The sequence below is a fragment of the Musa acuminata genome, chromosome BXJ2-1, assembly GCF_036884655.1.
Source record: "Musa acuminata AAA Group cultivar baxijiao chromosome BXJ2-1, Cavendish_Baxijiao_AAA, whole genome shotgun sequence".
Classification (NCBI taxonomy): Eukaryota; Viridiplantae; Streptophyta; class Magnoliopsida; order Zingiberales; family Musaceae; genus Musa; species Musa acuminata.
This window is the reverse complement of record NC_088338.1, coordinates 8279824-8303393: the sequence shown is the minus strand read 5'-3', so window position 1 is coordinate 8303393 and position 23570 is coordinate 8279824. Positions and strand designations below refer to the sequence as shown.

The following is a 23570-nucleotide window of genomic DNA, read 5'->3' as shown; positions in this document are numbered from 1 at the left end:
GTGTGCTCGTTGAGACCTGGAAAGTTATCTCGACCAGTGTAGACTGCTTGCTATTTCCGAGCTTTGATGCGGTTGTTTGATATCCCGTTTTTAAGTAGAAGGAAGAAGAGTCAGATGGTGCGCGGTAGCCATTGGTTTGTCGAGTTCTTTGTTCCAGTGGCATCCGTATTATTCTATCAGTTCAGTTGGGGACATCAACTCTGTCCTCATCATAATCATTATACGTGATTTCTTTCACCTACTGCTACAAGAATATATTGAAATATTCTCGCTTAAGGATTCGTGCATTTAGAATTATAGAAAGAATGAATGGTTTCTTGAGCAATAAAGAGTATTATCTAAATGGCATACCCCTTGATGTTCCATAGGTATAATAAAAGCATCCAAATGAGGAGGATGCTATTAGCAAGGACTTGAGGCAATTATCATCTTGCACAATCCTTGATATATATATATATATATATATATATGTTCCTACGCCTTGGAATAAATACTGAAACCGTCCAACCTTCTGGAAGATGATCGATATAGAAAAATACTTTTAACAGCATCAACAAGGGAGGAAATGTCCCCAAATAGTCCCAGTGGAATTCGAAGTAGACATGTGAAGACTTTGAGGATTCGCCATAACAAGGGGGGTGTGTAAGAGCAGAGCAAATATCTTTCTTTTTTCTCAAAAGGTTTGGTAAATTAATCCCTAGAACAATTAGAAATACGTCCCCATCTCAGGACTTGTGGTGGCCTGCCTCTTTCCTTTTTCTATTACAATCCTTCTTGCATTACAAATTTAATGTTACCAGCTTCCTTGCCGATTATGTTGAGATCAACTTCAACCAGATATTAACGCTTGATTGTACTAATTTATTTCCAGTGTAAGAAACTGTTCAAATCACGTAATATTCTTGTTTGCATGGATTAATCATTGTCATGACGTTATGGCAACATCATAACGTTATCACAAAATTGATAACGGTCATTAACTGATTACCATCAAATTTTTTTTTTACAAAAAGTAAATAACAAAGATTAAATTCGAACTCATAGCCTTACGATAAATTATAAAAATCTTTACCAGCTAATTATGTCGGCTGAAACCTTCAACATTTCACTATATTAATTGATAGTAAAATTGCACAAACAAAAAGAAGCATAGCAGGAGACCAATGTGTAACGGTGAGCACATATATAACTCTGTATCACTATTTTGGCAGCGCATGACTATGCTGGGCTTAGCTTCATCCCAAAGTTTGTTCTGACAAGATATTTCAGATCGGAACATGATTGGTCAAGTATATATTTACACCACAATCTTCTCCGATAATAAAAATACCAACAAGCATATAGTTAATTTACAATCTGAGTTGTGGCAGCGAGTTGTTCTGACCACAAAAAAAAGCCTCGTTGCAGGGGTCTCCAGAAACCAACCTGGCAAAAGATCAACAAGAACTTTCAGGTCCAAAGTGCTACATGGATGATTAACAAAGCGCTAAGCACCGACATAATGTTATTGAAATGCTGAAATGAGATGGTAATTACTGACAACCAAACAACAAAATCATAAGATAGTAGACATGCCACACGGCCAGCAAAAGATGATTCCCTTTCTTTTTTCTTTCTGCAAGGGAGGGAGGATTCGTTTGCTTTCCTCAAGGATCCCAAGAGGAAGATTTCTACCAGAAGAAAGAACCATTGACTGGTTACACCTAAAGCATAGACTCGTCCAACAAAATTATCTACTAGAACACAAATTAGAACTAGGTAAAAAATGGTAAAAGGATATAATTGTGATATTCACAAAAAAAGAATAAAAACATCTGCAACCAACAGAAAGTAGCATGAAATTTATTACGGAACAAGGAAAAATGTGCATCTGGTATTCACACTAACAAGATGAAAATGAGAGCACAAGACAGGTACACGATGACTTAACTCTGTTTCTGCATGCCCACAGAATGTTAGTTGCCCATCGATAACTTCAGTCACCGCCAATATTGAGCCCAACGATGAATGGTCTCAACCATTTGAGGAAACAATGCATTAACACTGTCAGTTATGAGATCCTGGAAAAAATGGATGGCGTCCTCGTCGTCCAGATCCAATCGAAACTTCTCTTGAAGCTAATCACAAACATGACCATTTAATGAATGTATATAACATCTATCAGACTTGGATCTCATATTAAAACAATGAAACAGGATTGGAGTACCTTGAGAATCCCCTTTTCAGGATCAGAAGCTATGTCAGGGATGTTAGAACCAGCCATTAGGTGAAAGAGATTCAATATAAGGTTGCTGGACTTTCGTAAAATGTTGTATGCTTCACAACAATAAGATTTGAACCTTGTATAATATTGGCTGCAATGAAGGAATGAACTAAATCATGATGTGCATATTAGCTTCTAAATTGTAGCAAACTAGATGAAGATGCTGATCCAACAAAAAAATTTGTAACAATTAGGATATAACTTGAGCAAACTTTTAGCATGTAGTTTCATGCATTGATCAATATGACAGTTCATAACATGACAGTGCATTAATATAACATGCAGAATGATGCAAAGCACACGGGAGTTACACCTTTTAATGCTGGGTTTATGTTTTGCCAATGCATAATACTACATATAGCAGAAGCACATCCATTTGTGACTATATGATGTGTCATATATTTGATCATTAAAAGATGAAATACTGGTGAACTTGTAAAAGCCACAATATCTTATTTTATCATGATAATCATTAATTACATGTGCTAAGGGCCATCAGTTTTCTTATCTATTCCATCAAATATTTTGCTCATAATCTTCAGTCTAATACTTTCAGACAAAAAAATACACAAGATAAGAGCAAGAAAACATTATCTAGAGATACATGAATCATGCTTTTTTGATACTCATCCATTGTACACTACTAAGAGCAAGGACTGCTGTCTCGTACCAACCACATTATTGGTCCATGGCCAAACCGATACGTACATTGGTATGTACCAAAGGTTCAAAGAGGGCGGAGTAGAGGAAAGAATAGATGGTGACGTAGGAAGAAGGAAGGAGGAACAAAGAAGAAGAAAAAGGAAGAAGAGGAGGAAGAGGACGAGGAGAAGAGGAGAGAGTGTTCTCGAAATCAGCGGCAATGGGTAGTGATAGGCAATTTACAGCGAAGAGGGCTCATGAAAGTTAGCCCTAAACCTGTAGTTGTTTAATGGTTTTTTTTTTCTCTTTTTAATGGGTCAAACAGGACCATCAATATGGGGGCCTACTGGTTCATACCCCGACTGGTATATACTGCCCGTTTCATACCAGTCCAGGTGAAACCGCATTCCATGACTAAGAGAAAGTAGTTGTTAGTCATCCACATGATCTCAGCAATGTCAAAATGAATCAAACCACTTATAGTACTGCAGCAAACTGCCATAACATATAAAACAGTTGAGAGCAATTTGAATGACCATGTCACGAATTAAATGATGCTTTACAATATGTTCTGGTCCAAGCAAGATTTGTGCTCAGGCATATGCATGCACATGGCAGAGTTTCTCAGAATGAAAATGCACAAAACAAATTTATTCCATATATTTGTGGCAATCAAGAATTTTGGTTTCATCAGCATAAGCAAGGAGGTTCATGACAGTACAATACCATGACAAATTATATGCATTAAGAAGAATCTGCATTTTTATCATCAACTCTATAAAGCATATGTACTACTACATAAAGGTGACAAGTTATAAACAATGAATCAGTATACCTTTCTGCTCCACCCATGGCCTCGACCATTTCTTTGCAAAGCTTCATAGGCGGTGGAAATGGCTTGGGATCTCGACCCAATATAAAGGCAAAATCCACATGAAATAGACGACCATCATCTCTAAGGAGGAGGTTATCCAGATGTCTACAGCCATGATTAACACTTTGGTTTCATTATATCTCAGAAAATTGAAATTGCCATATTGTTTAAAATATATTCAACAATTTGATGAAAAATGATACCAGTGTCAGCATAAGAATTTAAATACAGTTCAAAAAGTTGTAATCACCGAGCAAATAGACAAGACTATTCCAAACATGGAAAAGCACTCTTCCAAGAGAGAAAAGTTATAAACAGAGACTTCTAGAATGGAAAACTAAGACAACACAGCAGACAGTTATTCCACCAGGAATTGTTTCATTACACTAAGTGAATTTTTACTACTCTTTTTGCACCCAAGCTAATGGAACATGAAATGGTTATCAGACAACTATGTGGAAACTGAGCGAGAAATCCAAGTTCACGAGAGTTGGGAGGATTTCTTCCCCTCTAAAGGGCACCTAGAAACTCATGCTTAATGTGAGAAGCCAAGAACCGCTAAGAGAGCTAACCGGCTCAAGAGATGTTTTGCTTGGAAAAGGCACCAGAGGAAGTATTGTATTCCTGTAATGTATTTGACCGTGAGACAGAAAGAAGGATTTTATTACTGGAAGTTAATGAAATATGAAATGGATATTAGAATGTCTGTAATTATTATCCTTAAGTCAGATGGTCATATATACCAAGGCATGTAATTTCGAATAGCGGGCGGTACGTACCGGTACACGGACCACCCGCTACCGGACGTAACGTGCTACAGTGCTATGCTATAGCAGTGCTACAGTAAGAGGAAGAAATATTTAAAACCGCTCGGTAACAATGATACAGTGCTCCAACGGTCAAATTGATCGTTGGAGCCCTTTCTCATAGTATTTATTATTTAAACTCTTCTTCTCTCATATTTCACTCCATTACATTCTCATACTCTCTTAAACTATCTCAAATTATTTTTTTTTCACATTTGTGCTCTCTTAAACTCTACAAAACAACGATTTGTGAATTAAATCGAGGTTAATTTGGGAAGATTAAGAGGAAGATCTTTCTAATCAACATGTATGTTTACATAAGGACAATCCATAATGAACTGAAATACGAACCTTGCACAAGATATTTTTCAAAGCCCGAAAAAGATATGTGATACTATTCTTACCTAATTTACATTGATTTTGTTAAACTTATGCTATTACTATATTTATTTCTAACTTAAAAACCCTATCCTAACTTTTTTTTATTTTCAAGTATTTTCGGAGGGTTTTACACCTAAATTAGGTGTACCGCTCGGTACGCCCTAGCATACCGCTCAGTACACAGTACCGTACCGAGCCAACCTCGAAACACCGGTACGATACAGTATTGCATACCTTGAAATATACAATGACAGCAACAAACATATAACACAAGTATATGGAATTAATTACAGGAATATTGGCTCACAATTGAGCTCTACTAAGAGCAAGTCACTAGTCAGAGTTCTCAAATTCCTAATTTTGATTTCGCATGAAGTCTTCATACCGCTTCCTCTACCACTCCTCTCATCACTTGTATAAGTTGACCCGCCATACTGAATTAGTTCATTTATAACTTTGGACAAGGTCCAGGACACCTAAACAGTTGCCCTCATTTTCTGTCCTCGATCAGAACTACCACTAGTTGGTCATGGACATAACATTTATTCTATTTTCCTAGTAACATTGAATCCATCTCAATATCATCAACTTTGCTACACAATTTTTTTATTTATGTTTGTCTCAGTATCTGCATGCAAAAATTTCAAAAGGCCTGTAAAAGTCAACAATAATCATCCAAGAAAACTCCTTGGTCAGAAAAAAATAAAGAGAAGTGACCAAATGATATACTGATGCCATACTAGCAGCATCAAATGGCATTGTCCTAAATAATCCATTGATTATACTGGTACCCCCTATATTACTCTAAATAAAAACGAAAACGGAAATGTCACTTGACATTGTCCTAAATAATCCATTGATTAGACTGGTCATGCTTAGAAACGGAAATGTCACTCTAAATAAAAAGAATTGCATAAAACACAATCAGATATGATGTTTTCACAAGAAAGGACATGACCAAAAAAGAGAAGCAACCTCACCTGTCACCTATACCCAGTATATATGTGATAACTGAGTAGCCTGCACAACTTTTTATAAATGTTTCAAGGCATTGAGCTGTTATGCCAAATGGTCCATCTTCATCAGGGTGAAACCGCTGTAGATAGCTCACAATACTACGGTGTTCTGACAAAATCTAATATACCATTACCCAGTCAGTGTGTGAAACTAATTATACAAATATACTAAATTCGAAATTAAAAAAATTGTCAAAGACTTAAAATGAATATAAAATTGGTACAATTGGAACAGATGAATATGCTTATTGAACCCATCACTCCAAAATAAAACAACAAAATTGTAGAACATGATACTTATTTGGACCACACCCACGTACTACTACATCAAGTACTCTATGATGCAATGACACCATTAAATTTTATCACACATTATCAGAATCTAAAGTTTGTCGAACACCAAAACACCATAAAGAACCATCTTCATTTTACCATGGTAAGAGCCAGAGAACTTCAGACAAACTCATATATACTAAAATGCTTTGGCATTATAGTAAAAAAATTTCACTTTGATGACAAGATCTTCTCTTGTGCAATGTAGCAACCTTCTTGGGCCATTTCTGCTCTTTAAATGTAAATTATTTTTGTTTGTGAAACATTTTCATAGTAAGAGTGTCAGGTTAGATGGCTTTAATCGGTGGGAAGAGAAAAGTTGCCTACTTTTGGACATATATTGGTATTGACAGCTTAAAAATGGATACATACCTTTTAACCTTCGGCAATATCTTACCTTGACTAAACATCAAAAACTAAAATTAATTGCCCAGGTAAGAAATCTGGTTTACTAGTATCAGCTCTAGATTAGTATCTGACCACAGATAAAGGACAGATATATACACAGGAGAACTCCCATTATTCTAAGGTGTTAATTGGACGACAAAGGATAATAACCTAGAACAGATTGTTGAGATACATGAGCACCTGACTTTGCAAATAATCTAATTTTCCAAAATGCAGTCAAAGGGGCCAAATCTACATATGCAGTCATGTGATAGGATTAGCTTACACATAAAGTTGATTTAATCTCCATATATGTAATTACCACATAAGTGGAATAGATGGCTCCACATAGATATGGTCCACATTAACATAAGCATACTGTCTAATATGTGGTTTATATTTCCTCTTCATCATTGCCTTGCCCCTCCAATCACCTGCCATTTACCATGTGGTAAGGCAGCAAATGGTTGAAACGAAGTAGGAGCCATCTAGACTGTTGGAGAGGACTGAAAACATTGTCACACAAGAAAATAATATTATGTTGTAGAACCTTCACCAACTATATGTTCCAAGAAAAGAATAACCAACCACAACAAGAAACTTCATTAGCAAAAGCATTGCATTTCATAAAAATACAAGCTTCCATAGGCAGTTGTCTACGCATTGCAAGAACTTCAAGTTACCTGTGCAAGGGAGCTGGATGGAATAAATTCTAACATTCCTTCATCTTGCCCAGTAGCAAGAACTTTGTAGGGGGTCAAATGTAAGTCAAGATTTTCCAACTTAAGCAACCGATCCATAAGAGAAACCATTTGAATAACCTGCACCAGTGCGACCAAATCAAATTCATACAGCACGTAACAGGTTCCCCTCGACCAGCATCATGACTACCAATATTAATTTACGGATTTCAAAGTCAAAGTAACACAAGAAAAAGGAAAGCAAATGAACAAAAAATAACAACTTTGTAAAACCATGTAGCTGGGAGCTCCTAATAGAAAGCATTCAATGTAATGTACTCTTCTAAATGTCAACTGTTCTGGACAAAGTTTGCCAATGTGTTTTGGACTAAGTTTAGCCCAAACGCAGGACCTCCCTTAACAGGTAGGAAGCATGTAGGGAAAGAAAAAATTAAGCACACATGGCTGTAGAAAAATGTAAATCCCAAAAAGAGAGTCAGAAGAACAAGTTTAGTTTTGGTTTACAACGTCAGAAAATTATTGTACCTTTAATTAAAAAGGCTCACTTGAATGACTGGTTTTAATAGCCGTGAAAAAAAAAATTGCATCCAAGGTAAAAATGTGACCACTTGAAAGATAAAAGAAAAACCTTGTTAACATCCATAAATAACAGGATGAACCAGAAGGCAAAGTACCAATTCCAATTCAGAAGTCAGAGAGGATAGAGAGAAGCCAAAAGATTGACTTCTATGGGAATTCTAACTTAAGACAATTTGATGTCGGTTTATCTGGCAAAAGAAAATTTTGAACTATGGTTTTAGCATGCTTGGTAACAAATACAGAAACCATAGAAATGTTTATCTAGATGATTTACTGCCAAAAAATAAAAACTAGTTTCACATTTATAAGGGAACACCAGAGAGACCATATGAAAGAACAGATAACCTATAGATATAACATTCCAGAGATCAACATCATAACCATGCAAAAAAAGGGCACGCACACACACACAAGAGTATATGAATATGTGCAGTTATTTTCTTGTGTTTGCCAGAGCATTGGAAAATAAGGAAATTTGAATCTCATCCAACAGAGAGTTGTTGCCAGGGACAAGAATGATAACCCTTAAAAAATCAAGGCATGAGGCTGAAAGGTACAAAATTCTCCTTTTTAGGAATACAATAAAAAAAGCAACCTACCAACTGATCTTGGCGGAGATCATCTCCCTTTTTAAAGATCACTTTACAAGTTCCACCACTGGCTGTCCTAAATGTAAGACGCAAAGGATGCAGTGCACTTTTGAAAATGGATGATTCTGTTGGCACAATACCAGTTATGAGGATGCCAGGAGCCAGTGGTGATCGAATAGGCTAAAACACATCAACAACAATAGAGAACACTAAATTTGTCAATAGAGGAAACAGAGCAATAAACAAGAGAAAAAGATATCACAGGTTCACAACCAACTCTAATTAGCAAAAGAGTAAACCTTGAAGCAAAAACAGCTACCTCATCAAAATAGGTAAGCTCACTAAGGAGTCCAGAAAGAAGCTGCCTTAATTTGTCTATTTTCTTTTGTGTACCACCACGTACATTTCTTACATCCCTCATAATTGAACACAACTGAGCTGTCAATTCCGTCTGACGGACCAAACTTTGCCATAACTTAAATCCATCTTCATCTTGATTTACACCAGCTTCCAACTGTTTATTAAAAAAGAAATTTTGAGATTTTAAAAGCTTAAGAAATAACACTTCATGTAAAAAAACCAAATCTGACCATATTTGTTGAATAAATTGAATCTGTTCTTTTTTTATTTTTCAAGACAAAAAAAGGCAGTTTAATGCATGAGACTCCAACCAATGTGGGGTTTAGGGAGTCGTATTTCCTTTAAATTTGCAATCAGTACTAATTCAGATCCATTTGAAGTATTTGTCATAAAGGCAATGAACTGCCAATAAAAGTTTATATGGGTCTGTCATGCAGAGTTACCTGTATTTTCATGCCCATGCTTCATGTCAGTTTATCAAACACAGCGTTGGACTCTTGTCAAAATCTTTTATTAAAGAAGAGCAACCAAGTGCAAGAGGCTCCAGTTGCTTTTCTTATTTTACATTTTAAATACAAACTATAACAATGATGCATGTTAAGCAACATTGAAATGACCATGTGGCTTTCTGTAAAGTTATCTAAAATATTTAACATTCACACAATATTTAAACATCGGTTTCAAATGTACAACAACAAAACCATAAAGTACCAACTATTTGGGAGTTTCAAATCTACAATATAGACAAATAAACTAGAGTTTTGAACATTAATTATAAGTTGCATATTCAATAATTATCATTGTATTATTAATGAACATAAATTAAAGTCTCTTCAATATTAATTAGGATGATTTTTTAGCATTAAATAGAAAAATAAACACAATGGATGGAATTCTTAAGAAAATGACATGTCATTAGTTGGTTCATAGATACATTGAAAAGGAAAATTCTATCAAAAAAATTGACTAACTTTCAACAGATATGCACCTAAGTTGTTCACTAGACAGTGATACGACAGAAAAAGAGCGAAACCAACTTGTACATCACGATGTGGCATAGAACATCCCTGATGATTTGCTGATGAATCTGATGTGACCAAGCCAGAACTCCCTACATTATGCAAAGGGACAATTGTCCAAGCATTTTAATGAGAGGCTTTCATCTCGATCTTCTAGGGGGCACAGTGGAGGCAAAATTGCCTCAAATGGATGGTCAGATGGGATAAAATGGAACAAGAGAGAGGCCATTTTGAGAAAAGCGACAAGGTGAAAGAGCAGGGAAAAGTAGAGACTGTCATTGAGCAGTGTTAAAGGAGAAGGAGGCAGTGGCCATGCAAACATCGTGAACGTTAAAGAGGTGACAAGCATGAAGTTGCTGGAGATGGAGATATTTGGTGAAGGCGAGAAAATAAGAGATAGCAGGTTAGGTTGGTCCCTCTCCTAAACTGTTCAAGTCTTTGAAGGTTAACAAATTACAAAAAGTGCTAGGTATTTCTGTAGACTTGAGTTGTTGCCTCTAATAGGTTAAAAGACATTCAATATTGTTTTTTAGTTATTTGATCTGATGACTAAATTATAGTACATTAATGCATAGTAGCAATTTTCAGTGGAGTTATATTTTTCCAATTTTAGTGGATCTTTGATATGGCACACAGGTGCCAGTCTCCCTATAATTTTTTATGTTTTTGCTAAGGCTCATTGTATCACAAGAATCCCTCATGTTGGCAAGTGAAACATGATGGCTACAACATCTATACATATATCACCATGTTCGTAATATGACAGACTTTTCTATTGGACCAAGTAATCAAAAAAGTTCATATCTATCATGAGGTTCCACATATGTTTCATGACAGATATGACATCATACCTGACTTGAGACCATGATCATGTAGATAATAACCCAATAAAAATGGTGGCCTTGGATGATATACGAGTATGCTACCAGGCAGAGTGCCAATTGACCAGCCTTGGAAGATTCTAGGTAGAGTGACAACTATGGCATCATATGCTGATGTAGTCTAGTAGGGATAGAGTATAGGCGTAGTGACAACTAAAGACATTGACCGAAATGGCCAGAAAAAATGTCATGTCCATAGCCCTATGATAATTTGGGTAATGATAAGAGATGGTATAAAGCCATTAATCATCTCCAAAAAGTAACTCCAAAGTAGTCCTTTGAAGGAACATCCATGTGCATGACATGTGGCTTCCTATTATGTTCTAAAATTTGCATTACATCATTAACAAAATAATTTGAGAAATAACAGAAAAGAAAGGCATTGCAAAGAAAGTTAAAATTATACTCTCATCATACTATCTTCCAGCATGTCGTAAGTACAATAGTAACGCTTTGCATAAGCAGGATCATGAAGCTCGACTGCTACATACCAACGAAGGAAGCTAGCTATCTCGATATTTGATAAAGCTGTAAAAGTTGGGGAAGAAACAGCACAAAAAGGTTAAATAGATAAAATAAAGGAAAGCCTATACAAATGTTAGGAAATAAAAATATGTTCATAGATAATCATCATCTCAATGATAACAATGAAAAACGTCCAATACCCAATAAAAGAAACGTTAATAGATAACCATTATCTCATAATAATAAAAATGAAAAATGTTCAATACCCAATGAAAGACACTAAGACCAAATCATCAAAGATCCTTGAAGTGAATGAATATTCATTTATCAGTAGAAGAGCAGCATGAAGGAATGTCAACAATCACTCAGCAGAGGAACGAGCAAAGAAGGCAACAATAAGTTGATATTAATTGAGCAAACAGGTACCTAGGATCAAGGATTGTAATCCCATAGTGGGGTACTCTACCGGTCGGAGTATCGACTGGCACACATGTACTGAAGACTCAAAGAGGAACAACAAAAAGGAGAAGAGAAAGTAAGAGGTGGTGGTGAAGGAGGAAAAAGGCGAAAGAAGAAGAGGATAAGGAAGAGGAAGGATGAAGAGGAAGTGATGGAGGAAGAGGAGGAAGGAGGAAGAGAAGGCGATGGAGGAAAAGGAAGGAAGAAGATGGGAAGATGAAGGAGGAGAATGAGGAAGGAAGATGCTGTGGCAGTGGGGGAAGAGGAAGAGGAGGAGGAGAAGAGGAGCATACCTGGTCGGTGATGTGTGGTGGAAAGCAGGGAGGTAGGCAGCGGCAGGGAGATCACATGTTCAGGTTTGCGATTAGGAAGATTAGTGTGAGAACTATTTTTTTCTTTTATATATGACCCAGACAAGACATCCTGAAATGGGTTGGGACCATGTACTGGTTCATGCCGGGACTGGTAAATACCAATCGTAACGTACCAATACAAGTGAAAAGAAGTTCTCTGGTTTAAATTACTTCACCTTCTAACTGTGCTAAGTGACATTGAATAGACAGTTGACATCTCCATCTTGTTACCCGTTATGGTAATCCCAATTCCCAAAATCCTTTAGTAGGGTCAATTTGTCATTTCATAGTTAAGTGATTTCCTCTCTTAACTATCACATGCCTCAATTACCTTTTTGTTCTCTAAGTTTTATATTTTCACAAACAAAAATCTACCAAATCTCAGACTACTTATCCTGATGACCTGAAATGCAAGGGAAAGTATAATTTTAAGTACAAAATATACAATATGCTTACATAGTTAAATATCCACAACCAAAAATGTAAAAAGCAGTCTTGCAACTGTTCTTGGTACTAATGGCACTTGAATTTGTAATGGGTTAAAATAACATACAGCGTTGCACAAGAAAATGTGACAAGCGAGACTTATCCGATCTCTCAAAACGAAGAGCTTGCACTAGCTGAAGTAAATAACATTTGAGTTCCTCATCATCAGCCCTCTCAAGAACACTCACAGCATATGCACGAACCTGTTTAGAACACATTGAACAAGAGGAATTTGTAATTGATAACTGAAGTATCATATCAGAAAATGAATCACGTGCAGTTGTTCATGATAACTAGTAAAAATATTTATGTAATTTAGGTAATTGATCATGTGTGTCAACTTCTCATCCATCAGGATCAGATGTGAATAGCTGCTACTTATCAATATGAAATCACCTCTAATACTAAAAATATCAGGAAGTGGTGTCAATTTGCAGCAACCACTGTCAGTTCTAGATTACATTAGTTGGTTTCAAGATAATCCATATATATGCTCTAAAAGATATTGTTAACATCGCGTATATCATAGAATTATGTTTCATCCATGTAACAAGATCAAATAATTATGAACTCCAACTAAAATGTACAAAGCACTTTTGAAGTCATTCATGGGGGAGATTCTTAGACAATAACGATGAGATGTTGACATGTATTAAGGTAAGCAAAACAAGTATCTTAAAGAAATCTTAAAATCATCAAATATTCTAATCAAATTAGCTGACAATTAGTAGATTGAAGATGAAAGGGCTAATCATGAACAGTACAAGGGATACCATGGTTTGAAGTTGCTTTACGGGTTATATGCGTCCCATATGTTGTAGGATATGATTTTAAGATACATATGCTACGTGTTGCACCTTGAGGAGAACATCAAACCTAAGTGAGAGAAACTATCATGCAAAAACTTATAATTTAACTGTGATGCTCCAACATTAGAAAATGATGATAAGTTATACTGACAAATAAATCTAGAATGGACCTGCCTAGCAAGTTTGTCAAGTGAGATTGCAACATTAAACATAATATTGAAGTGAATTAAAAGTCCAGCCTATTGAATACACTATTTATAAATGAGTACCATCCCCACAATAGACATATCAGATTATCAGATAATGTTTATTAAACTTTCAATGAAAATTGGACAAATATCACTAGTCAATGACACTAAGTATCTAGGCTAAACATTATACAGAAACAACAAAAGCTTTCTATAATCTCACTTCTTCACTTTCAAAAACAGGAGACAAAAGCTCCAATGCATCGGTGACATCAATGGTTTCCCACTTTCCCATCAAATCAATTGCCTGTTTTGCTTCCTGTGGAAGATTTATCATAAATTAAATGGCAGTTAAAAAACCAATGATGAATCTCCTAAATGTGTAATATAGCAGAAAGAGATATATCAGGAACATTTGGTGACGAAATTATACAAGTACAAAATATCAATCATGAAGACTAATATTGTTTCTTTAATGTGCCTAGATAATGCTGAAGCGTTTGGACAGTCATATAACACAAGTACATAAATTTTAAAAAAAATATTAATACTAAAATTTGCATTTCCCAAGGAATGTGCCAACTTCGATGGACATGATGAACAGCTGTAAGAATCTAAGTACCAATATGAAGCTAATATATACAAAAAATACACATGACAGATCTAAAGCACTGAAGCAGCATATTTTCAATGAAAAGATCACATTTAGTCCATATGACAGAAAAAATCTAGAGGTCCAAGTATCAGATGAATGTGCAGAGACCAAAAACTCCAAAATTCACTCTGAAATGTAATCCAACTCTCCTATAATGGGGAATGATTACATGCTAAAATAATTACCATTAGATGAAAGATATTAATCAGCAGCATATGCACAAAGTGCAACATTTCATGGACATATGCAAGATTAATTCACAGAAGACTCAGAGAAGACAAGGAAATACAGCAAATTTAAAAAGAAACAACAATATGATATTGAAGCAGCATCTGAGTGAGCTACAAGATTCTAACCTGAACATCACTCCATTCAACACAGCGTAGAAATTTGGTGAGGGCCTTCTTCTCTGACATCAAAGAAAAACGAAATTTCCACAATAATTGTCTCTCGTCACCAGTTAGTGCACGTGTTGGAGGATACTTCAGGATTCCCTGTATTAACCTTCATGCCAGATCATACATCATCGTAAGCTAGAAGGAAAGGGATAATATTGCCTTTGCATATAGAAGTGCTTTTGTGGATAAAGTTAATCATCATAATCCATACTCATTGGACAAAAAATAGATGACAGCCAGTACTTCCTACATATTTTTTCTGCCTTCAAGCCTAGGGGGAAATGCCTCATAACAGAAGTACAAGATTCATTTGGCATAAAAATAACCTGCTAGGAACTTTCTGTGGTGTAACGTACATAAACTATCTCATCGTCCCCACAACCATGAAAGTGCATTCTTTAGCCCATGTTTCCTGTAGGCTATTTGTTATTAGCCTAAAGGTTCAAGCACAAAGCATAATGAAATTCTTGTGTTAAAAATGTGAAAAAAATGTCAGGTATGGAACAATATCACAGATAGACTACCTCAGAAAAGCAGATTGAAAAAGGCCAGGTACTGAAGGTATAGAAATGCTACATGAAATGATAAATGCCATAATTGCAGTCTAAAATTACCTCCTTTCGTTAACACTTGGTTTGAGATCCCTATCAATAATCCCACGAGTCAAGCTTCTAGCAAGCTTTAATTGCTTGTGCTCTGAAGGATTTGTCCTTCCAACTTCAGGATCCCATACAGTAACAAGCTCATTTGTCGAAGATACAGGGGATGGTGCAAAAAAATTCGCTCCAGACTCCTGCAAGTCAAGCAAATAAATGGGTGATCTCAATTCACAAAACAATGATTCCTGAGTCAATAGATCATTGACAGATTGCATAAACAAATCAAGACAACTTCAACATAAAGGGAAAATTTAAATAGCAAGAACATTTCTATTCCTAATATGCTACATTACTAGAAACAGAAAAATAGACAACCAATTCTCAAGCCACTTTACTAAGGGGTTCAGTCCCTTAAGCCCAAATCAAATAACTAAATATAAATTATTGGATGAAATTCCACTAGTTCAAATTGAAGTTGAGAAAGAGAACCAAATAACATAAACAGATTTAATTTGCAATTGTGCAACAAATTTATGTAAAAATGTTCACCAACACTGAAATTCACTCTTCACCTAGAAACCCAAAAGTATACCAACTATTCCAAGACAACAGAAAAATTAAACCACGTACGAGGTCTTTAATCAGTGCCAAGTAAGCTCTTCCCAAACAATTGTAAATGGATCAAACAAAGAGCATATGGCCTATCAATCACTATTGCCATCATATTTTGCCAACCTCCCCAGCAACATTTATGATACTGAATTCAAGTTTTTCATGAATCAATTGCAGATGCTGGAAGAAAAAATTCCTTATTACATAAAATCTATGCTCATCATGCAGAAGCTATAGAATCTAAGCACCAAGACCTTATTCATCAAACAGCTTTGAAGAATCTAAACAAAGAGATGACAATAGTATTTAAAACAAGGACAGGGCATAGTTAAATCATGCTACGTGGCTAAGCATGCAACAAGCCCTTGAGCAGAAAGCAGCAATACCCAAACTTGTCATTTATTCCCTAATAAAGGATATAATTCTATGTTTCATCTATCAAAACTTTGACAAGCCACTGAACATGTTTGATGACACCCTCACCAGGATTCATATATCATATCCTGAAAGCTAGCTCGAAGAGTGATCCTAACAAGAAACCTCAACATCTATTCTATGCAATTTCATGGCATTAGTAACACAGAACAAGACAAACAAACTGAAAACAGTTACTTCATAACACTATGTAGGAGAAGACTAGATAAACTCCTAAACAGGGTTCACAGGATCAGAATCAATGTCAGGATTGGTGTATGGCCTAGGATCAGTCGAATCAGAATGAGCAAATATTAATCTACAAATCAAAAGTTCAAATAAAAGGAGAAAACAAAGAACACATAAAAAATATATTGAAGAAAATAAAAGTTTGGATACACAAAAGACTATTTTATTACAAAATCTAATTTTAAAATAGTTAAAACTAAAATATAAAAATAGAATGATGAAGGCAAAATTATGAACTCCAGTCTTCATGTGAATTCAAAGACACCCACAGATCCCCTCATCTATTACTATCTCTCTTGCTATCTCTTGCAGCAATAAGAGAAGAAAAAGGCAATTCAATGAAATATAAAGGGCAGCAACAAGACAGGTTATTTGTTTCCCCTTTTCGTCTTCCCTTTCCTCCGACATCATCTGCTCTCTCTTGTTCTATTTCTTAAACTAGCAAAAACATATTTGCTAGAATCCATTGAATCATTATCCTGGATCAGCCAATTCTGTTCAATTTTAAACTGATTCAGCTTGGTGGCCTTGGGCAATTGCCAGCAGTAGTTTAGAAAGTGACAAATCAGGTTCGCAAGTGGCTAATCAAGATCCGCATTAACTGGATCGATCAGATCAGAATTGATTGTTCCGAAGAAGCTGTTCCTTATCACTTGGGAAAAGACTGATATGCAAAACAAGTTAATTCCATAATCTTGTTAGATTATCTAACTTGGTGATGAATAAGACTTCTAGCGCTAAATTTGCATTCATACAATGGAAAAAATATTATGGCAATAAAACATAAAAAAAGAGTGGCCTAGCACATAAGACAATCGTAAAAAAGGTGTGACCTAGTACAGATCCTACCAATGCAAGGTGAGGGGAAAATAAAAAATTGTGCAATTTCATGACTCGAATTATGGTCATCCAAGTTTGTGAAGGATCAACACCATCATGATGCCAAGGCTTGGCTTAAGGTAGAAATAATGCTTTTTTTCTTTTTTTATGTGATGCACATGAAATCTTGATTAAATCACTTGAATATTCTCTGAGAGATTGTATAGTGGTGAAATTGCTACTAACTGCAAAAAGTTCATAGAAGTGATCAATTTCTAAAAGATAAACTTTTCCAAAGTTAACTTTGTAATTACTAAAAAATGATACTTCAATTCTGCCACCAAACTGAAGTTCTGATAAAAATTGCAGCAATCAAACAACAATGTTAATAAATATGTTTTCTGTGATTAGTAAAAAACCCTACAAGATAAAATTACATAATGCAAACAATTTGAGATATTGGCTAACAAATAAAAGCCACTGAACCAATGAGTTCTTAAGAACTAACCTGGAAAACAACCCTGTGCTCAAAGCTGCAAAAGTTTACAACCAAGCTAAGGTGGGAGTTTTCACTCGTAATGCTTTCTCTTTCCTTAATTTTATCAACAGTTTTAAAGGTAAGACGATCCAACCAATCAATCTGTTGTATTTGGCCCCTTTCATACTTGTTTACAAGCCTCTCCAGACGTTCTATCTCACCACGCTCATGCTTGGCGACCTGCCAATTTGTAAGCATTTAAATAGATACATAAATATGGAAAATGTCATGAATGTCGATTTGGTGTAACAAAGTGACAACTAGGGTTCATTGACCATTATTTACATGAAGAAAAGAATTCAACTAAAACCTGACAATAACCTTTCCTGGTGTAGTTGTCGGAATTGCTCCATCTGCCTCTTTTCCAGGCCAAAGTCGAAGCTTTTGCCTCCCTGTTTTCAACTGTTTTTTCCTATTAAAAAGAAAAACTGTTGCTCCACCAACTAAACCATTGTCATTACCACATGAGACATCCCAAACCTACAAGCAAAGAGAGCCATAAACTCGGCTTTTAGAACACTGAAGCCAATCGTGAGCTCAAGAAGATACATGAGGCAAAAATCATTGTAAAATCATAGAAATACTAAAAAAATAGAATTCCATGTGATTCATCAAACCAAAACCAGTGACTTTCTCTAAATCAGGAGAAAAGCTGTAAAAAACAAGTTAACTGTTGAAACTGAAAAATAGATAGTGAATAAGAATATATGAATTTAAAAGAGGGAACCTGGTAGTTTTCTCATTTTGGTAAAAGTTTATTCATATTCAACTTCTATAGTAACATCTTATTAAGGACATCTATGGAGGTGTTGGTACAGATTCAAGGTCAAATTTTTAAATCACATATAGGCAACTTAATATATTTGAAACTTGGAATAGCATATCATAAAGCTGTTATTTAGAAATCCAGGTAAATTTATCAAGGTTTAATTGCTTTGACACCTCGCATGATGAATAAAGTACAATTTACTTAACATCCAACCATATGCAATGCGATGGTAGGCTTTACAGAGGTGCACAAGCAGCAATGACAATATCAAGTAAAGGAACCTATCAACAAAAATTAAAATGAACATACGCTAGTGATAATCCAATAAGTAGTAAAAGAGGCTCTCATACTCCTGTCCTGTGGAGATTCTTGATACGATTGACTCACGATTAATAAAATCAACCTTAAAAGTAAACAGCTTTTGTTAAATCATATTACCCTTTGACAATCATAAGAGATTAGTCATGTGAGCTTCTATACAAAATATTAGCATTTAGCTGCCTCGAGTATCTTGTAAGTACAACAAGCAGTATGCTGTGTGCTGTGTGCTGTGTGCCACAACTCAGTGCCCCACTTAAGGCAGAGTTGCAAATGTAGCACACTTCCAAAAGCATGCCATCACTGATCCCGACCCCCTCTTGCCCCCTGAATGTGTGTCACATCAGCCAGTCACTATTCAAGTCACAACATGAAACAGAACTCATAGAAAGATAGTTACAAGTCAAAGTATAGTTTGTCTTTCTGATATGGTACAAGTTTACTGGGATTGTCAATAACATAAAAAAATTATTGTACAGTGAAACGCATATTAGCACAAAGTAGTGTTGTCATGAGGCAGGTGCTCACATAAGCACCCATGGAGGCGAGGCGAAGCCGAGCACCACAAAATGTTTCAGGTGAGGAGTTTTGATTGGGCTGTTATTTTTACCACTAAAGATGTTCAAAAGGATAATAATAAAGACAAATGCATGTAACTTGTGCCACTTTTTGCTCCAAAGCAGGACAAAGCAGACTTAGCATGCAAGAGGCGAAGGTACCTCGTAGCACATGTGCGATATATGCAGCCGCATATCCTTTGATGAAGAAAATTAAGAGCTCAAACTATGACAAGATGTTGTTTAGCATACCAATCTAAGGAAAAATTGTCCAAGAAAGTTCCTCTCAAAGTGTTAGCAGCAATCTAACAAATCAAATAATCAACCTCCAGAGAATATGGTCTTTAATAACAAAATACTGAAAAGGGTGATAAAAGAATTCATTATTTAAAGGTTGTCTTCCTTGAAGTTGAGGAAGTGAAATTTGCAGAGTAATGCTAAATATAATATGATTTTCTTTTCCTTTTATGTTCACCCAGAAAACTAAGCAAGTAAATAAATGCTTACATAAGTGCACGAAAATGATCTACAGCTTCTAATGCTGAAATCTGAAGAACTCACAGAATTCAAGTTACTATATATATATATATATATATATATATATATATATATATATTATAAAAGCAAAATGGACTGAACAACTTACAGTAAAAGCAAGTTGGGCACGTGAAGTCAGGTCCCGGTACTTTGCAGTCAATGTAATAAGCTCATTCCAGCAATATGGACATCCCGATGCTTCCAACCTGGCATGAGACTGACAAATGTCCTAAATCATGCGATGACTAAGAGATCAAAAAGGTAACATATATAGTAACTAATCATGCATAACATATGCCTGAAAGGTAAAAGGACAAGAAAACCTTGTTTTTGTTGACAATCCAAAAGGAGCCCCATCAATGTGCAAGGTGCACTCCACGAAAATCTCTGCATTTCTGTTCCCAGTCGGCGAATCAATTTCTGAAAAATTGGCAAAAATAGACATGAGACATCCAACAATGGTATCACAAGAAAGAAAACTGAAGAATTAATGTTGCTCAACTTACATGGTCCAGACAATAAAAAGAACAATTAACAAAGCTTTTGGAGATACACACATGAATCCTTTCTCATGACAGATATCTATTGAGGATAGTGTCACTAAATAATTTAATCATCAAGACATCAACGTGACCTTTGTTAGTACTCTTAACCAAGTCTTTTCTACACTCTTCTGTCTCCAACATATTAGATAAATCAGTTCACTTTGTCTTACTAGTGAATCTCTAGGTCCTATTTGGATTAGTTTAACCCTCATTAAATATTTTTATTTGATTATTGGTCGCTGTTACCCTCATTTTTCAAAATGTATAAACAGTTGTTATTCTATTTTTCCTAGTACCACAAGATTTTCATTGTAATATCATTATCTCAACTACAGTTTTACATATATCATTCCTGATCCACAAAACTGTGACCATAAATTATTGACATAGTAGCTTTCACATAAGTTTCTTTTCTGATATAAGCAATTTAATGATTACACAATATTCCGAGTGACTGTCTACATTTTAAACATCTCATTCAAATATATTTATGATGTCTGCTTGATCTCCCCTTTCTCTTTGAAAACCAATTCATACTAAGAGTTTCTAATTCAAAGATCCTCGACTATCGCTTTCAACTATGTTCAATTCTCTCTCCATATTATTTAAGTTACACCTGTGTTTAAAATTAGTCCTACTTAATCTAATATCTTAATCCAAGTATTGTTCTTCGATGGCATCAAATTATTTGTTACCATTCTAACCATGTTGGTCGTCAAAAGCCAGAAATTAGCCTTTCCAAAACATAGCACATGCCAATAATATTTTGGCACAGCACTGCATTGACAGGAGACTCATGAATGTCCTTTCGATGTTCCCACTTGGCCCAATGAGCATGATAATATTTCTTTTACTTTCTAAAGTTGTTTTCATCAATTCTAATTTTATAACATCCCTGTTCTACTCTCTGCTGGAAAAAATTTATATATCATCAAACTTCATATTGGCATGTATCTATATTTGCATTGTTTACCAGTAGATATTTTATGCAAACAAAAAAAATTGAAACATTCAAAATCATGAAACCCTAGGACAAAACAGAAATGAAGAAGACTTACCAGCCGGAGGATTAGGCAGACAACCTTCGAGTCTCTCAATCCGGAAGGTCACGGGAAGATTTATGTCACAAGAAAGGAAGAAACGGAACTCGTTTCCACCCATATTAGAGAGAAAGGTGGCCTATTATCATCGAACAAGAACAAGGGGATGGGATAAGCAGGCGAATTCCAGACGAACACACAAAAATTAAAGATTACCTTCAGGGCTCAGCAAAGGTCGACAAGATAACGGAAAGAAATCGAAGGGATTTCTCCAGATTTCCCCGACGGGAAAAAGAAAAGGACCGCCGCGGCGATCTACTGGAAGTCGTCGGAGATGAGGGAGGCGGCACTGTCGGGGCCGCTGGAAACGGATAAGGAATAGCTTACAGGTGGACTAGATTACTACAGAAAAAAAACGGAGCGCGGCGGCGATCTACTGAAAGTCGTCGGAGATGAGGGAGGCGGCACTGTCCGGCCCGCTGGAAACGGACACGGACCCACTTACAGATGGACAAAATATAACTACGGGAAAGAAACCGAAGGGATTTCTCAAAATTTCTCCCGTTAACAGAACACAGCGATCTACTGGAAATCGTCAGAGATGAGGAAGGCGCCGCCGGAAACGTACACGAAACCACAGGTCGACAAGATTGCAATGGAAAAGAAATCGAAGGGGTTTCTCCAGATTTCTCCCATTCAGGCGATCTATCAGAACCCGTCGGATGTGAGGGAGGCGGACCGTGAAAACGGACACGAAACCACTTACAGGTGACGGTCGATGTCGGCAGACGAAGGGAGATCGCTGACGGCAGAGGAGAGGGGCGGGAGATAAAGGGGAGATTGGCAGATCAGCGCGCGATGAAACAGAGCTCGTTGAGCCGACCCGCTCGCACCGATCTGGTTTAGTCGGACCCTGACTCGAACCGGACCCGAACTGGTTTCACCTGGTTGGGTCCTCCAACCGGCCCAGGCCCATCCGGTCCACAATTTACAGATCATATTACATAATTTAATGACATAATTTTAATTAGTGAGATTAATTATTTATCATCATATTCCTATATTTGAATAAATCCTAAAATTACTTGAACAATATAATTATTAAGATCTGAACAATTCGAATCTTAGCTTTTATGTGTCTGCATAATGTTGTGTGTCGTGCCGCATTAAGGCACTCGTGTAATGGCTTTATTAAATCCAGATCTCTGTGCATCCAATAAATTCTATAGTGCAAGATGAATGAGATAGCTCGACCAACCAGTTTCACTTGTTCTGGAACCACATTTAGTCCATCGTCCTGCGATTAAGCATGGCCTTGTCGGTGAGCGGCCAATGATTGAAGAGTGCTCTACGCTCGACTGATGAGCTCTCTCATGTCTTCTTCTCGTAAAGCAAGCAAACAATTTCCGGCGCACATATTAAAATAAGGAGCAGCTCAGACACTGTACCCAAGAAAATGGAGATAGACATGATGTGAGTCATTGATGTGGGACAACAGATGGAGGAATCTTAAGAGTCTGAGTTTGTCTGGTGTGTGCAGGAACAGTGGCCACCGAGAGTAGCCATCACCAAACCATGGTAGCAAGAGGTCCCCCCCAAGCAACTATCATGGTGTGTTCATCCACTCCGAGCTGCAGGAGGAGGAGTCGAGAGAGCCTTTGAGAGATGCCCGAGAGACGAATAATGGCATCTACCAACACAACTGTTAACGTCACTCCCCGCATGACCTGTAAATCCCCTGTTCATGGGGCCTTTCGTCTTCTGCATCTTTCCCTACCCATGAATGGCCGGCCATCTCCTTTTTCACCGAGGTCGCAAGAGTAAGAGACCACTTCATCTTCGTTCGTCCTTCTAACTTCAGATTATTGAGATGTTTACCTTCGGTTGCCCTCCAAATTCTCGGTAACTACGACGTGGATTCCCACACA

General features: G+C 36.4%; 1 protein-coding gene across 2 annotated transcripts; it reads right to left on the bottom strand.

The window, feature by feature from the left end:
• Positions 1 to 1164: 1164 nt before the first annotated feature.
• LOC135598764 (phosphatidylinositol 3-kinase, root isoform-like) lies at positions 1165 to 22461 on the bottom strand. 2 transcript variants are annotated; one of them, XM_065093063.1, is made up of 19 exons: positions 22409 to 22461; positions 21661 to 21781; positions 20381 to 20477; positions 20167 to 20263; positions 18198 to 18356; positions 17847 to 18056; positions 15260 to 15438; positions 14604 to 14751; positions 13816 to 13911; positions 12663 to 12798; positions 11239 to 11360; positions 8892 to 9086; positions 8582 to 8752; positions 7386 to 7523; positions 5947 to 6101; positions 3741 to 3884; positions 2207 to 2354; positions 1931 to 2117; positions 1165 to 1425 (listed from the first exon to the last, which is right to left on the bottom strand). In XM_065093063.1, exons 2-18 carry the CDS (start codon positions 21761 to 21763, stop codon positions 1980 to 1982), a joined length of 2436 nt encoding a protein of 811 aa, XP_064949135.1. In that variant the 5' UTR covers positions 21764 to 21781; positions 22409 to 22461; the 3' UTR covers positions 1165 to 1425; positions 1931 to 1979. The 2 variants fall into 2 exon arrangements, with proteins under 2 accessions (XP_064949135.1, XP_064949134.1); XM_065093062.1 differs by lacking the exon at positions 22409 to 22461 and adding an exon at positions 21859 to 21998 and having other exon boundaries at positions 1262 to 1425.
• Between the last annotated feature and the right edge of the window lie 1109 nt (positions 22462 to 23570).